Source organism: Nycticebus coucang, chromosome 8 (genome assembly GCF_027406575.1).
Source record: "Nycticebus coucang isolate mNycCou1 chromosome 8, mNycCou1.pri, whole genome shotgun sequence".
Taxonomy (NCBI): Eukaryota; Metazoa; Chordata; class Mammalia; order Primates; family Lorisidae; genus Nycticebus; species Nycticebus coucang.
The window spans coordinates 94,273,517-94,289,022 of record NC_069787.1 but is presented as its reverse complement, the minus strand read 5'-3'; the positions used below and the strand labels follow the sequence as shown (position 1 = coordinate 94,289,022).

The 15,506-nt window shown below is 45.5% G+C and overlaps 1 protein-coding gene across 2 annotated transcripts; it reads left to right on the top strand.

The window, feature by feature from the left end:
* Positions 1-143: 143 nt before the first annotated feature.
* Positions 144-4,933, top strand: C8H3orf62 (chromosome 8 C3orf62 homolog). Of its 2 annotated transcripts, none has more exons than XM_053599143.1 (3): positions 144-1,377; positions 2,575-2,666; positions 4,362-4,933. In XM_053599143.1, exons 1-3 carry the CDS (start codon positions 932-934, stop codon positions 4,625-4,627), a joined length of 804 nt encoding a protein of 267 aa, XP_053455118.1. In that variant the 5' UTR covers positions 144-931; the 3' UTR covers positions 4,628-4,933. The 2 variants fall into 2 exon arrangements, 1 of the variants encoding a protein (XP_053455118.1); XR_008381578.1 differs by having other exon boundaries at positions 1,238-1,377; positions 1,713-2,666; positions 4,362-4,418.
* Positions 4,934-15,506: the final 10,573 nt, after the last annotated feature.

Below are 15,506 nucleotides of genomic sequence, written 5' to 3'. Positions count from 1 at the left end.
GGAGTCTCTTGCCCTTCAACCTCCTGTGGAGCCTAGAAGTTCTGTTGTGTCTCCCACTGTCCTTGATGAATTGAGACAGACATTGTGTGAAACTTTTATTAAGTATCAGGAACTTTTATTAGGTATTAGAAACCTGTACACAAAACTGCTGGGTACTGTATCTTAACTAGTCATTTCTCTCCATGTTGGCTTGAGAACAGGAACCTTTGTAGAGATGTCAGGCCTGGATGGGGCTCTTGCTCATGTGGTTTGGAGTGATACTTAATGTTTGGTATGACCCAGATGCCCTTCCTTCTGGTTCGCTCTTCACTCCCCGGATCTTGGCGGGGCCTCACCCCTGCCTTGCTTCCGCCTCTGCCCCCGCCCGGACCGTCTGGCCTGGGATGAGGCGGAGCTTGAGGGGCGGAGCTTGAGGTCCCGTGGCCTCCCAAGGTAGGTAGGGCCTCCTCCCAGCCACGCGAAGAACATGGTCCTGCGGGCTTTTTGTCTTGACCTTTAACCTAATCGGTGGGGGTTGTGGCCGCTGGTGTCGGGGCACGTGCGATCTAGGCGCGTGCGATGACCGTTGGCGGGGGTGACAGTGTCGCTACGTTGCTCCGTTGCTCCGTGAGGAGGATACGGCTGGGGCCTCTACCTGCTGGTGGCTGTGGGTGCCGGGTGTGAGTGCTGTACTACCGATCCAGGGATCCAGTAGGGCAGGGGCCACACAGCCACGCAACCGGAGGCAGGCGGTCCTGGGGCTCCTGCCAAATCTCCCTGAGAACTTTGGGTCACACCCGCCTAAACAGGGTTGGAGGGTGGAGGGAGAGTGTCCTGATAATAGTGTATATTGAGGGTTAACCTCAAGGAAATGGTGACAAGCACTCCATGCCCCATTCAGGGGTAATTTACAGCCTCATTTGTAAAATTGTGCTTGCTCTGTGCATTTCCAATGTATTATATAAAGACATGGTCACTTTTAGGGAAAATGTCTGAAAAACTAAGAAGATGCAGAAAGGAGTTGGCTGCAGCCATTGACCGGGCCTTTGAAGGAGTCAGTCATTCCCAAGAGTGCACAAGCCAGCAGAGACTGGAGCTGGATGCTGCTCCGTTTTCCTTCTCACTGCCCATGCACAGGCTTCTCTGCAGAAGACATCCATTGGCAGCCTGCTCTTCTACTGCTCCTTTTGCTGCTGTTCCATGTCCTCTTGAGAATGAGAACCTTACCTTTGCATTAAACCCTGTCCCAGTAAATGCAAAACCACATGTTTTATGCCCCAAAAGAAAACCTCTGACCAGCAAAGAAAATGTACTGATCCATTCCTCCATTTTGGCACCTGAAAGACAGTTTTGGAGAGCTGCAGGAGATGGGGAAAACTGGAGAAAAGAAAGTTTAAGGTGATTATAATTTGATAATTTAATAGCTATAATTAAGAGGATTCTTATTTCTAGGAAAGAAGTTGATGATCCTAGATTTAGTTCATGGCAGTGCTCTTGCCTCCACTTGGGAGTTCTATGACTGTGTTTGGTTGTTTTTTGTTGTTGTTATTGTTTAGAGAGACACAGTCTCGCTATGTCACCCTGGGTTGAGTGCCATGGTATTAGCCTACCTCAGAGCAACCTCTAAACTCTTGGGCTTAAGTGAACCTCTTGCCTCAGCCTTCTGAGTAGTTGGGACTACGGGTGTGTGCCACAACACCAGCATGTTTTTTCCTTTTTTTTTTTTTTTTTAGTAGAGCCAGGGTCTTGCTCTTGCTCAGGCTGGTTTCTGAGCTCAAGCAATCCACCCTCCTCAGCCTCCCAGAATGCTAGGATTACAGGTATGAGCCACTGTGTCCAGCTTCCATGACGGTATTTGGTAAGTTCATAGACTTTTAGAATCTAGCTGGAAAGCATAGTTATGTTTTATATCTGTTTCTGGGTTGAAGGACTTAGCTGTCAATCCTGGATGTCAAACCAGTCATGGAAACTACTTTGCAGTACCCAAAGGGATAATGAATGTTAAATAATGCGATTTTAAAATAACTTTCATTATTTATGCTATAAAAACAAAAACCTTAATTCCATTTTAACTTTCATGTTTGAACCTGGACACTGTGGGCTTTGATAACCTCCTTTGCCCTTATTTGGGAGAGGCTGAACTGAAGCCAGAGCTCTATTCCTGGCTTTATCCCTGCCTCTGCTCCCCTTTGTATTATAACCAGGTTAAAGTATGCTCTAGACCTTTTCTTTTTCGAAGTAAATTCACAGTGCCTTGTCCCAGGCACCTTGACTTAGAGAAGGGAGGACAAAGTCCTGCCATCTTGGCTGCTCCATATACAGGGTTAAAAGCCATTTAACTGATTAAACTTCACGAATATTTATGTTAGTATTTGTAAACATTAATGTATTCTGTGATGCTTGTAAGTCATGATACACTGTTCATCAATTTTTTCACTGATTTAGCATTTTCTGGTTGTCCTCTAATCACATAAATGACAATTTCAAGTTACTAGTAAGTTTTCGTCTTTAAAATTATCTGAGTTCCCTCCAGTATTTTCTTGAAAGAGTATCTAAGTACCCTACCTTTTATTTTCCACACCTGGGTGGCTGCAGGAAAGATATGGAAAGAGATTTGAAGGTTGACTCAAACATGCCACTCAACAGTTCTAGCCAAGAAGTCACAAAGGATCTGCTTGACATGATTGGTAAGTACAGAGAGCTAGTCTGTAGGATAGGTCCTTTATGCTAGCCTTTGAGTCAGCAAATGTCTCAGATTTCTAAAAAAATTCTCTTATTTATGATATCATCTATTTATTTGATAGGTTTGTTTTGGTCACAGCAGACTGAACACACAGAGCCCTGCCCTCATAAGAACTTCTAATTTAGCAAGGTCATGCATCCACATCAGGTCATTTCATAAATGTCTAGTTATAGTGAGTTCATGAAGGCAAGGGACGTTGGCTACCCTTGATGATTGAGCATATTTGTAGGAAACAGAAAATAGGCAAAGAGAGAGAGTAGTCCAGATAAGGTAGGTTAGTAGAAGATTAGAAGCCAAAAGCAGTCTTATAATTCCATCACCCAGAGATAGTCAGTTGTTAATATAGTATAGTACACATTGTGTCAGAGATTTTTTTCTACATATAAATCTGTACTTTGAACTACATATGTCCTATTTTTAAATGATTCATGTTACATAATGCACAAACAGCTCCTAATGAAGGGAACTATAGCCTTGGGTGATGCCTAAAAGCTGTTGGCTTTGGAGGTTCTCCACGTTATGGGAGAGAAAAAGGAGGCCTGATGAGGGAAGACCACAAAGTAAAACTTCCACCAGCCTGTGACTTCAATGGACTTAGTTTTCTCCAATAGCTCTAGTAGGTGAACTGAAGTCGTCATTGCCTCTGCATACCATCTTTTGGCCCTCACCAGCAGTAGGCAGCATTTTGATTACCCTAAAGACCTTGGGTTTTTTTTTGTTGTTGTTTGTTTTTTGAAACAGAGGTCTTACTCTGTTGCCCTGGGTGGAGTGCTGTGGCATCATCATAGCTCACAGCAACTTCAAACTCTTGGGCTCAAGAAAACCTCCTGCCTCAGCTTCTCAAGTAGCTGGGACTACAGGCACCTGCCACGATGCCCAGCTAGTTTTTCTCTATTTGTAGTATAGAAATAGAAATATTTCGGGCAGCGCCTGTGGCTCAGTCGGTGAGGCGCCGGCCCCATATACCGAGGGTGGCAGGTTCAAACTCGGCCCCGGCCAAACTGCAACCAAAAAATAGCCGGGCATTGTGGTGGGCGCCTGTAGTCCCAGCTACTCAGGAGGCTGAGGCAGGAGAATCGCTTAAGCCCAGGAGTTGGAGGTTGCTGTGAGCGGTGTGACGCCACGGCACTCTACCGAGGGCCATAAGGTGAGACTCTGTCTCTACAAAAAAAAAAGAGATAGAAATATTTCTTGCTCAGGCTGATTTGGAACTCCTGAGCTGAAGCAGTTCACCCTCCTCAGCCTCCCAGAGTGCTAGCATTATAGGCGTGAGCCATGGCACTCAGTGGGCTTTTTTTTTTTTATTTCCCCTCCACTATTGTCCTGGCATCCCTGCAGGTTAGGGAGTTCCCTGAGAGCCAGGACATGCATATGCATTTCTGTGTCCTCTCACATAGTCCTTGAGGTCTGGCAGATAGTTGGGACTCCGTAAATACTCAGGCCTGAAAGGAGGTACCACCATATCCACCTGAATTTGGCACTCACTCTGGCAGCCTGCCTGCCCTGAGAAAGGAATGCCTAGCTTTGCACAGTACCTGAAGAGTGACTACCCTTTCCATTCATGGTTCTTAATTTGTGCCTGAAATGTCTTCAGAAACCTCTGACTGGAATTGTAAAGCTGAATGTTCTTATTTTTAAGACCACACAAGTATCCGAACTATTGAAGAATTAGCTGGAAAACTAGAATTTGAAAATGAGCTAAACCGTGCTTGTGGTCGCTGCCAAGATTCACCCTTCAAGGAGGAAGCTTGGGCTCTGCTTATGGATGAGAGCCCCCAGAAGGCATTGGATGCTGACCCTGGTAGTCTGAAGCAGGCTTTTGATGATAATAATATAGTTGAGACTGTTCTGGACTTGGAAGAGGACTATAATTTGATGACCTCTTTTAAATACCACATGGATTAAGGACAGTTGATCTTAGCTGTGATACTTTACAGCAGGAGGCTGCCATCAAGGAGTCTGAGCAGAAGCAGCCATGGTCGTTGTCAGGGGCCACATTTTTCAAAGGGTTGGCAAAACCTGAATTACCACACCTTTTTAAAATTTCCAGTTGTGTCCCTTTTTGAGCTGAGAGCTCAGTTTTTGAATTCTGTTGTTTTAATATATTTCCTATTGTTGACTTTGATTTTTCTTGATACCTTGAATGTATTTTTTAAATTGATATTCAATATACCCAGTACCCAAGCTAGGTGGGATGTGGGTTTCTGCTGTGTCTCTGTCTCTTGGTGTTCTTTTCCATGGGCCTCTGAAAAGGTACAGGGACTACTACCAGGGTGGGCTTTGTGTACCCCTGGTAACAGTCCATCCCATCCTAGGCCAGATCAGCCTACACAGAGGAATCAGGGTCCAACTGGACCTTGGCCTGGGCCCTCTGCCACCCTTACATACTTTTCTCTCCTTGCATACTTTGTACAGAGAGCTCCCTATTACCCTGCATGGGTCCCATGGCCTCCCCATATCTAGACCTGCCTCCAATCCTGCCATCCCTGCCCCTGCCCAGCTCAGAGGCCTCTGTAGAGACCTCCTGGTTGAATCAGAGGAGCTAGCAGGATCCCTGGCTCCCTCCTAACAGGACATTCCTATAAGCCCTCCCTACCATACCCCATACCTCCAGTTACCTGGCCCTCAGATGAGAAGGAATGGAGAAGGAAAGGTAAGTCTTGTCTTCCTACCTAAGCCTCATCAATCCTACTACAAGCCTGGAGACCATAGGTGCTTCCAATGGCAATGACCCTGCTGCGGAAGACAGGGCTGTGAGTGAAAGAGGGGCCAGGCTGTTGCCTTCCTGAGATCAGCATAGTAGCAAAAGGTTACTAGCTCCAGCTCCACCCCTAGAAAGAAAGAAAGGACATCATCAGAATTATTTGGCCAAATATTTCAACACCATGTTGTTCTCTTGGGAAACCTAATAAGCTATTGGGCAAGGTTTGATGTATCCCAGAAACTGAATCTCAGAGAAGTGCCATCTCCTGAGCTAATCAGGAAGGGAGGATAGGGTGAGGAGGCTGACAAAGGACTATTTGTAAGACCCAAAACCTGAGCAAACCAAAGAGCTGGGGAGAAAGCCCCAACATCTTGACTGATTTCTCACCAGGCTGTCTTCTAGGCCAGTGACCCTGCCATAGGGCAGGCTGCGGAGCCAGTAACAACCCTTTAACAAAAGTAGAAGCTGCACATCTAGTCCTTAGAAGAGCTCAGCCCACCTTCCAGTGCCCCAGGAACTATAGTGCAGCTATATATCCCAGCCACTTGGTCAGAAGGGCCTTCCCAGTGGGTGTGTGGTTCCTTCCTAGTCGTGCCACGTCCTACCTGGGGCTGGAGGGGAGGACAAGGCTAATCAGAGCTTCTTCCAGGGTACCTACCACTAGGTCCCTACAGAAGGTGTCTGAGCATTCACAACCTGTGGATTTAAGAGTCCAGTTTCTTCTGAAGCAGGAAGAATGGAAACAAATGAGAAAAAAATGTTTACAGCATCCTCAGCTGTTGATGGAGAGATTTCAGACTAAGACTATAATTAATACTCAAAAAAGTTCTCAAAACAGTATGTTTCAAATATATATAGATGTGAATGAATACTCCACTGTAGAAGGGGTGGAGTTTAATTCTCATCCCTCCTCACACACTACCCACCCCATTAACACTCTTTAGGTGAACTAGATTTAGTACTCTTTTCCAAGGACTAGGAAAAGAGAAAAATCAGGGCAGTGCCTGTGGCTCAGTGGGTAGGGCACCAGCCCCATGTACCGAGGGTGGCAGGTTCAGACCTGGCCTGGGCCAAACTGCAACAAGAAATAGCCAGGTGTCATGGCAGGTGCCTGTAGTCCCAGCTACTTGGGAGGCTGAGGCCAAGAGAATTGCCTAAGCCCAGCAGTTAGAGATAGCTGTGACACTATGGCACTCTACTGAGGATGACAAAGTGAGACTCTGTCTCTACAGAAAAAAGAAAAGACAAAAGTCACTAACAGTGGAGAAACCCAGCATATACTGCTTTAATCAAATGATGAACGTTAACCTCACCGGTGATGTAATATGAATGTCACACACACCCTGATGGGATGCCACAAGAAGGGTACTTTACCTTCCTAGTATTTTTTTTTTTAGACTGAGTTTCACTTTGTCACTCTTGGTGGAGTGCTGTGTTATCACAGCTCACAGAAACCTCTTAACTCCTGGGCTTAGGCGATCTCTTGCCTTACCCTCCCGAGTAGCTGGGACTATAGGTGCCTGCCACAATGCCTGGCTATTTTTTGTTGCAGTTTGGCTGAGGCTGGGTTCGAACCCTCCACCCTGGGTATATGGGGCTGGCGCCCTACCCACTGGGCCACAGGCGCTGCCCACCTTCCTAGTATTCTTACCAAAATCCAAATCCCTAGCTTATGATTATGAGGTAAATGTCAGACAAACCCAGATTGGAGGACATTCTATAGGATACCTGGCCAGAACTCAGGACTGTGAAGGCTATGAAAAAGAAAGACTCAAAATCTTGTCATAGACCACTCTAGACAAAGGAGACACAATGATTAAAGGCCATGTGGAATCCTGGATTCTATCCTCAAACAAAGAGGACCTTGGAAAAACTGGTAAAATCCAAATACAGCCTGAAGTTTAGTTAATACATTGATGTCAGTTCCTTTGGGTTTTTTTTTTTTTAAGAGACAGAATCTCATTTTATCTCCCCTCGGTAGAGTGCTATGGCATCACAGCTTACAGCAACCTCCAGCTCTTGGGCTTTAGGCGTTCTTTTGTCTCAGCTTCCCAAGTAGCTGCGAATACAGGTGCCACAATGCCCGGCTATTTTTTTGTTGCAGTTTGGCCGGGGCCTGGTTCGAACCTGCCACCCTGGGTATATGGGTCTGGCTTCCTACTCACTGAGCCACAAGCACTGCCAGTTTGTTCCTACTCACTGAGCCACAAGCGCCACCAGTTTGTTACTTTTGATGAATGTACCACAGTTATGTAAGATGTTAACATTGGAAAGGCTGGGTGAAGGTTGTATATGACCTATCTTTGTAACTTTTCCATAAATCTAAAATTACTCTTGGCTCAGCACCTGTAGCTCAAGTGGCTAGGGCTCCAGCCACATACACCACAGCTGGCGGATTCTAATCCAGCCGGGCCCGCCAAACAACAGTGACAACTATAACCAAAAAATAGCTGTGCTGTGGCGGGTGCCTATAGTCCCAGCTACTTGGGAGGCTGAGGCAAGAGGATTGCTTAAGCCTAAGAGTTGGAGGTTGCTGTGAGCTATGATGCCACGGTACTCTACCCAGGGTGACAGCTTGAGACTCTGTCTAAAAAAAAAATAAATAAAATTCCTTCAGAATTTAAAATGCACTTAATAAAGGGCAATTAATCCCCAAGTTTATGAATATATATATATATGAGTACATGTGCAAAAAACTGTTATTGGGCTATAGGCTTTTTCTTGCTTGTATTTTCTGGTTTATCAGCAGCCTATATGTATCACTTTTGTTAAAAAGAAAATTAAACGTTTTTATTTTTTTTTAAACCTCATCATCAATTAGCCATGGGCTTTCCTCACTAGGTCCCTGCCTAGACCCAACCTCCACAGCCTCTAGGAACTAGAGTGGAGTCCAGGGACCACAAAAGGAGGGCCCAGCAAGACCGTAACAAGGGACAGGCCTTCTCTCAGCACACTGGATCCTTAGGGGCTGGATGCTCTCTGTCGCACAGAGCTGTTTCTCAGGAGCTCACTGGTCAGAGTCTTGGCCTCTCCCCAGGCAGGGCTTTGCAGAAGTGGCTGCTGTGAATGGGATTCACTTTAGATGACTCTGAATTAGGATTTTTTTTTTTTCCAATTCTACCTGAGGTAGACTGTGGCCTTTGGAATGAGGGCCCAGCATAGGGTAGGGATGGGGTAAATAGGAGGGAGAATTCAGGCTCTTCCTGGCCAGAGTGACAGGTATGTCTCTGTTTAAGCAAAGCATTTATGTGAAAATACAGATTTACCAAATAGGTAATTTAATCCTGAAATCCTTGCATGAGGATCTTTTCCTCACTGTAGAAAAATAGCTATTTAGTAAAGTAGGTAAGCACTGAGCCTCTGGCATGCCAGTCCCATATTAGCAGGGGGTGGGCACATGGGCCTACTCATTTCCCTGGTGACATGATCCACTCCTGTCTGCATTCTTGTCTCCCTAAAGTGCCTGAAGAGACCTTCCTACCTGTGTCATCTATGTCAGTGCAGTGGGCAGATACGTGTTCATCTGGGTTGAACAGGGTTTGAGGAGTTGTTCTTCAGGAATTTAGCTGGAAGGGAAACAGGAGTGTAGAATTTTAATAAAACTTCCTCACATTTGCGGGATTTGTAGGGACCTAGAACCAAAGCCTCCTCAGGGACACTGGACAGTTGACCTTGTCATTTTCTGAGAAACTTCATGAATGTTTTATGTCATTCAGTTCTTGGCAAGCCGAACAATCACTGAATTGTTTCTGTGGAAACACTAAACTGCAATTTGGATTACCAGAATCAAAATAGAAACAAGACAGCTTCAAAAATAAGAGCTTTGGAACCTGTTAGTGGCAAACTAAAAATTCAAGCCATACCCTAAAGCATATGAGAAGCTGGGCCCATTCAACCCTATGAAGAGAGATTCCAAAACCCATGGTCTTTCTCTGGTTTTCATGCCAAAGCCACTAGAAACCAGTTTTATAAGCAGACTGGTAGACTTGATTAACAATACCTAAGGCAGGGGGCAGCGCCTGTGGCTCAGTTGGTAAGGCGCCGGTCCCATATACCAAGGGTGACGGGTTCAAGCCTGGCCCCGGCCAAACTGCAACCAAAAAATAGCCGGGTGTTGTGGCGGGCGCCTGTAGTCCCAGCTACTCGGGAGGCTGAGGCAAGAGAATCGCTTAAGCCCAGGAGTTGGAGGTTGCTGTGAGCTGTGTGAGGCCACGGCACTCTACTGAGGGCCATAAAGTGAGACTCTGTCTCTACAGAAAAAAAAAAAAAAAAATACCTAAGGCAGAAGCTATTCTGCAGAAGCTCCTAGGAGAGGCTTAAGAGGCGAAGGAGAGAGGTGAGTGCTGAGTGAAAGTCCAGCAGGGGGCCACAGAGTCACAGTTGAGGCCTGAAAACATAGCATCAATTCTTTTAAAGGGGCTCTTCAAGAGGCGTGGCCACGCACTGCAAATGGTGACCCTGTCCTCAGTTCAGCTAGATTGCAGTGTTCCACACTTGCAGGCATGGCTGTCTGTCCAGACACATGAATATGGTTTTAGACTCTAACCACTGGCCAGGTGAACTCTGGGGGCACATTCTCTTAGCACATCTCTGCCTCTGTGAGACTCAAGCCAACACAGTTAAATACTAGACTGACCTTATCTCAGGATCTTAAGGTTCTTCCTCCTCCTGCTACCCTCTGAGAATATGGGAGCCACCTTCTGGCCCACCTATCCTGGCTCTTTGGCACTCTCCTGGATCCCCCACTGACAATCCCACAGAAGACTCCAAAGGGATCAAGAGATGAGGAAGAAAGACAACCCAGGAGCTTTTGTCCCTCACCTTTGCACTCAGGAACATGCTGGCAGGGCAATAACACCATCCTGCCACTTTGCAAAGGGGCTGAACTAAGGCTAGTTTCCTTCCAGAAATGGCCAGACCAAGCCAGGCCCTCACCTGGTACTAGAGTAATACTTCTGACTGAGCCATGAGATGTTTAACATGGCAGCAAAAACCAAGTGGGTTATATAAACAAGAGAGGACAGCCAGGCACAGTGGCTCATGTCTGTAATCCTAGCACTCTAGGAGGCCGAGGTGGGAGGATAGCTTGAGCTCAGGAGTTTGAGATGAGTCCGAACAAGAGCAAGACCCCATCTTTACTAAAAATAGAAAAATTAGGGTGGTGCCTGTGGCTCAGTGGGCAGGGCACCAGCCCTGTATACCGAGGGTGGCAGGTTCAAACACGGCCCTGGCCAAACTGCAACAAAAAAATAGCTGGGCGTTGTGGCGGTCACCTGTAGTCCCAGCTACTCGGGAGGCTGAGGCAAGAGAATCGTTTAAGCCCAAGAGTTTGAGGTTGCTGTGAGTTGTGATGCCACCGCACTCTACCGAGGGTGACAAAGTGAAACTCTGTCTCTAAAAGAAAAAAGAAAAATTAGCCAGGTGCTATGGTGGGTGCCTGTAGTCTCAGCTGCTCAGGAGGGTGAGGTAGGGGGATCATTTGAACCCAGGAGTTTGAGGTTAGGGTGAGCTAGGCAGACACAGCAGTCTAGCCTGGGCAAGAGTGAGAAAAGGAAAAAAAAAAAAAAAGGCCAGGTGCGGTGGCTCATGCCTGTAATACTAGAAATCTGGGAGGCTGAGATGGGTGGATAGCTTGAGCTCACGAGTTCAAGACCAGCCTGAGCAAAAACTAGACACATACCCCCCACCCCCGTCTCTACTAAAATAGAAAAACTGAGGGCCGGGCGAGATGGCTCACACCTATAATCCTAGAACTCTGGGAGGCCGAGGTGGGTAGATTGCCTAAGCTCATAGGTTCAAGACCAGCCTGAGCCAGAGTGAGACTTTATCTCTAAAAATAGCTGGGCATTGTGACAGGCATCTATCGTCCCAGCTATGTGGGAGGCTGAGGCAAGAGAATTGCTTAAGCCCACAAGTGTGAGGTTGCTGTGAGCTGTGATGCTACAGCACTCTACCCAGGGCAACAAAATGAGACTCTGAGGAAAAAAAAAAAAAAAACTGAGGCAAGAGGATTGCTTGAGCCTAAGAGTTTGAGGTTGCTGTGAGCTATGACACCATAGCACTCTACCCAGGGCAACAGCTTGAGACTGTCAAAAGCAAACAAGGGAGGCCTTGAGAATTTGGTGCACTTAATTGGACATGATTATTGAAAGGGCTTTGTCACCCAAGACAGTCTGAGGCCGTGGCAACTTGGAGAACATTAATATTTTAGGTTCTATTAAATATTTACAGAGAGAACAAAGTTTTACTATTTGACAATGAATCCCAGCTGGTGGGAGGGACTCTCCTAAGGTGTCTGGAAAATGGTTTGATTTGATGGAGAGTTTTGGCTTAAGGCCTGGCATAAAAAATTTACAGAACTACCCAACCCTGTAAGGAAGAAACTTGATCTGTTTTAAGAGCAGAGGGACTATTGTTTTCTGGGGAATTTGGGTAAGAGAAGAGTTGCTGGAAAATGGCTTGGGAGAGAGAAGCAAGCATCTTGCATGAGGCCCTTCGGGAGCCCTTTGGAGCTTCTGAAGCAAAACACCAAAAAGGGAAGTTGCAAAAGGATACCCACTTCCAGGACAGGGCCTGGCTCACAAAGAGCTGTTTGAATGATAGGAAAGTAATCCCTGTCCTCAACAATTATTTATCAAGTATGTACTGGTGTCACACTCCACTGGGTACTGAGGACACAGCAGGGACCAGGCAGATGCTCTTCCTTCTAAAATTTAGATTCCACTGGGCAAGGCAGATGAAACACGTATACAAATACATAATTTCAAATGGAATGAGAAAATTAAAAGGAAGGGAATGGGTGGTGAGTAGAGTGAATAGCTAGAGTTTTATGAGTAGGAGGGGCCCTGGGTGGCTCTCTGGGCTCCAGGTCCATAGACCTACCACATCCACCCCTGTAGCGCCACATACAGCTCCAGTAGCATCTGAACAGCCAGAAATGTTGCATGCTCCAGGGATGTGCCTGGTATGTGACACTCACCAAATCTGGCAGGAGCACATTAGTTAATTAAAAAATGTAATGTGCAGCCTGAAATCCCAGCACTCTGGGGGGCCCAGGAGGCAAGAAGATCCTATGAGCTCGGGAGTTCGAGACCAGCGTAAGCAAGAGCAACTAAAAACAGAAAAATTAACCAAGTGTTGTGGTAAGGACCTATAGTGCCAGCTATTTGGGAGGTTGAGGTAGGAGGATCACTTCAACTTTGGACTTTAAGGTTGCTATAAGCTAGACTGACACCATGGCACTCTAGACTGGGCACTAAAGCGAGACTCAGTCTCAAAAGCCTCAGGAATAAAATAAGAAACAATATCCTTCCCTGATGATCACCAGAAACAGGCAGCATAATTCTAATTAACCGAGGCTTGGTAGGTAAGTTTACCTCTTGTTCTACAAAAACACCTAACTGGTGCAGTGGCTTGTGCCAGTATCCTAGCACTCTAGGAGGCTAAGTTTGGTGGAATGCTTGAGATCAGGAGTTTGAGACCAGCTTGAGCATGAGACCCTGTCTGTACTAAAAATAGAAAAAACAAGCCCAGAGAGTGCCCATAGCTCAGTGGTTAGGGCGCTGGCCACATGCACCGGGCTGGCGGGTTCAAATCCAGCCTGGGCGTGCTAAACACAAATAAACAAAATAGTCTCAGCTACTAGGGAGGCTGAGGCAAGAGAATTGCTTCAGCCCAAGAGTTTGAGGTTGCTGTAAGGGTGACATAATGAGAGTCTGTCTCAAAAAAAAAGCCAGCATGGTGGCACATGCTTGTACTTCCAGCTACTCAGGAGGCGAAGGCAAGAGGATCCCTTGAACTAAGGAACAAAAGGTCGTGCTTTGGCATTTCAAAGTTGGATAGACCCCTTGTAAGAAGGCTATAGTCATAAATACTGATGTAGTTATCTCAATGGGGTCTCGATTTTAAATTAAAATGACTAAATATTAAACTGTTCAACTTGGAGTAATACAAGATTTCTAGATACTGATCCCTTATGCTAATAGCTCAACAGGCACCTAAAGTCTGCCTGAAAAGGGTTAGAAGGAACCCTTCCTCCTCCCTTGTGCAAGCAGTGAAAACCAGCAGGAAAGCAGTGGAAGCTGGTAGAGGGCAGGGTGAATAGATATCCAGTGAGGCTCACAGGGAGAAGAGAGGCCAGGATAGCCTGAGACACAGCCCATATCTGAACCTCCCTGTTCTCAGGGCTGCTGTGATTTTCTGTGGCTCCCAGTTACAGGCCACAGGAGGCTTTTCCTCTGGAAATGAGAGTGAGAGTAGTTTGGGTGGTGTCTGGCAATTCTGCCAAAGGTATCACAGGCAAACTGAACTCAAGATTTTTTTGGGACACATATTTCTGAAAATAATGTAAAAAAAAGATATCAAGAACCATTGTTTTCTATAATGTTCCACTCAGTGGCCCCAATGTCATTTATTGTCCTGGCTTGAAAATGGCCAAATTTTAGAAGCCGTCAATCCCATATAATACAGGAAAAGAAAAAGAAAAACCATTTTGAATGAGGTTGTGTTTATTAAAAATCATTCTGTGAGAGTCTTAGGGACTAAAACGATGGTATGCATATCTATTTGATTTCTTTACTGTTTATTAAATTATAGCTGTGTACATTAATACAATCATGGGGTCTATTTGATTTCTTAAGTAAAATCAAGAGATTAAACTGGAAGATCAGTTCAATAAACTTGAAAGAAAATATTTATGCTTTTAAATAAGGTTTTATCTTTGTTTTTGATTATAAAAGAAATGTACTTCTGTAACATTACAATATCACAGTCAAGCACAAAAGGGCATTACTTCTGCCGGCCCCTGTTTCTCTGTTGGAAAAATTCAAAAACTTTAGCAAGATATAAATGGAAAGAACCAAACTTTCATATTAGCCTACAAACTCTGTCATCAGTTTTAAAAGATTGACTGAAAAGTAGAACAGGGGGAAAAGCAGCTTGGGACAAAAAATGGCTTAAGAATGATGGTGCTCTGGACATTTATTTGGCGCCTGTTACTTCTTTCACAGGCAGCCTTAACACTTTCTCTGTTCACAAAATGGTAAATTTAGTGTGTCCTATAATGTGACCACTGACCAGAACTACAGTGTATCCTAAAAGTTACCCATAAAGTCAGCAGATAGAGAAAATGGGAAATTATAGCTAAATGTAACTTTATTTACAAAATATGGAGCAGCACCTGTGGCTCAAAGGGGTAGGGCGCTGGTTCCTTATGCCGGAGGTGGTGGGTTCAATCCCAGCCCTGGCCAAAAACCACACACACACACACACACACACACAAAAAAAAATATTTACAAAATATTTTCTACATGTTGGCTACCTCTTTGTCAACTTTTATAATGACTATTTTGTAAAGAAAGGTACATTTAGCTATAATTTCCTATTTTCCCTATGTATGGCAACTTTAGACTTTATGGGTGACTTTGGGTCACTCTATACCAGGCGTCCTCAAACTTTTTAAACAGGGCCAATTTACTGTCCCTCAGACTGTTGGAGGGCTGGACTATAGTTTAATAAAAAAAAAAACTATGAACAGCGGCGCCTGTGGCTCAAAGGAGTAGGGTGCCGGCCTCATATGCCAGAGGTGGTGGGTTCAAACTCAGCCCCAGCCAAAAACTGCAAAAACAACAGCGACAAAAACAACAAAAAAAACTATGAACAGGGCGGCGCCTGTGGCTCAGTGAGTAGGGCGCCGGCCCCATATGCTGAGGGTCGGGTTCAAACCCAGCCCTGGCCAAACTGCAACAAAAAAATAGCCGGGCGTTGTGGTGGGTGCCTGTAGTCCCAGCTGCTCGGGAGGCTGAGGCAAGAGAATCGCTTAAGCCCAGGATTTGGAGGTCGCTGTGAGCCGTGTGACGCCACGGCACTCTACCAAGGGTGGTACAGTGAGACTCTTGTATCTACAAAAAAAAAAAAGAAAAAAAACTATGAACAAATTCCTATGCACACTGCACATATCTTATTTTGAAGTAAAAAAAATGGGAACAAAAACAATCACACCAACTCATGTGGCCTGCGGGCCGCAGTTTGAGGACCCCTGCATAAATACTCTTTCAATATTACAGGCTAAAAATAAGAAAA

Excerpts from the sequence above, each read along its gene's own strand:
- C8H3orf62 (XM_053599143.1), top strand. The coding sequence starts at position 932 with ATGTATTATATAAAGACATGGTCACTTTTAGGGAAAATGTCTGAAAAA. Across the intron at positions 1,378-2,574 it reads TGGAGAAAAGAAAGTTTAAG|GAAAGATATGGAAAGAGATT; the intron begins GTGATTATAATT and ends GGGTGGCTGCAG. Across the intron at positions 2,667-4,361 it reads GGATCTGCTTGACATGATTG|ACCACACAAGTATCCGAACT; the intron begins GTAAGTACAGAG and ends CTTATTTTTAAG.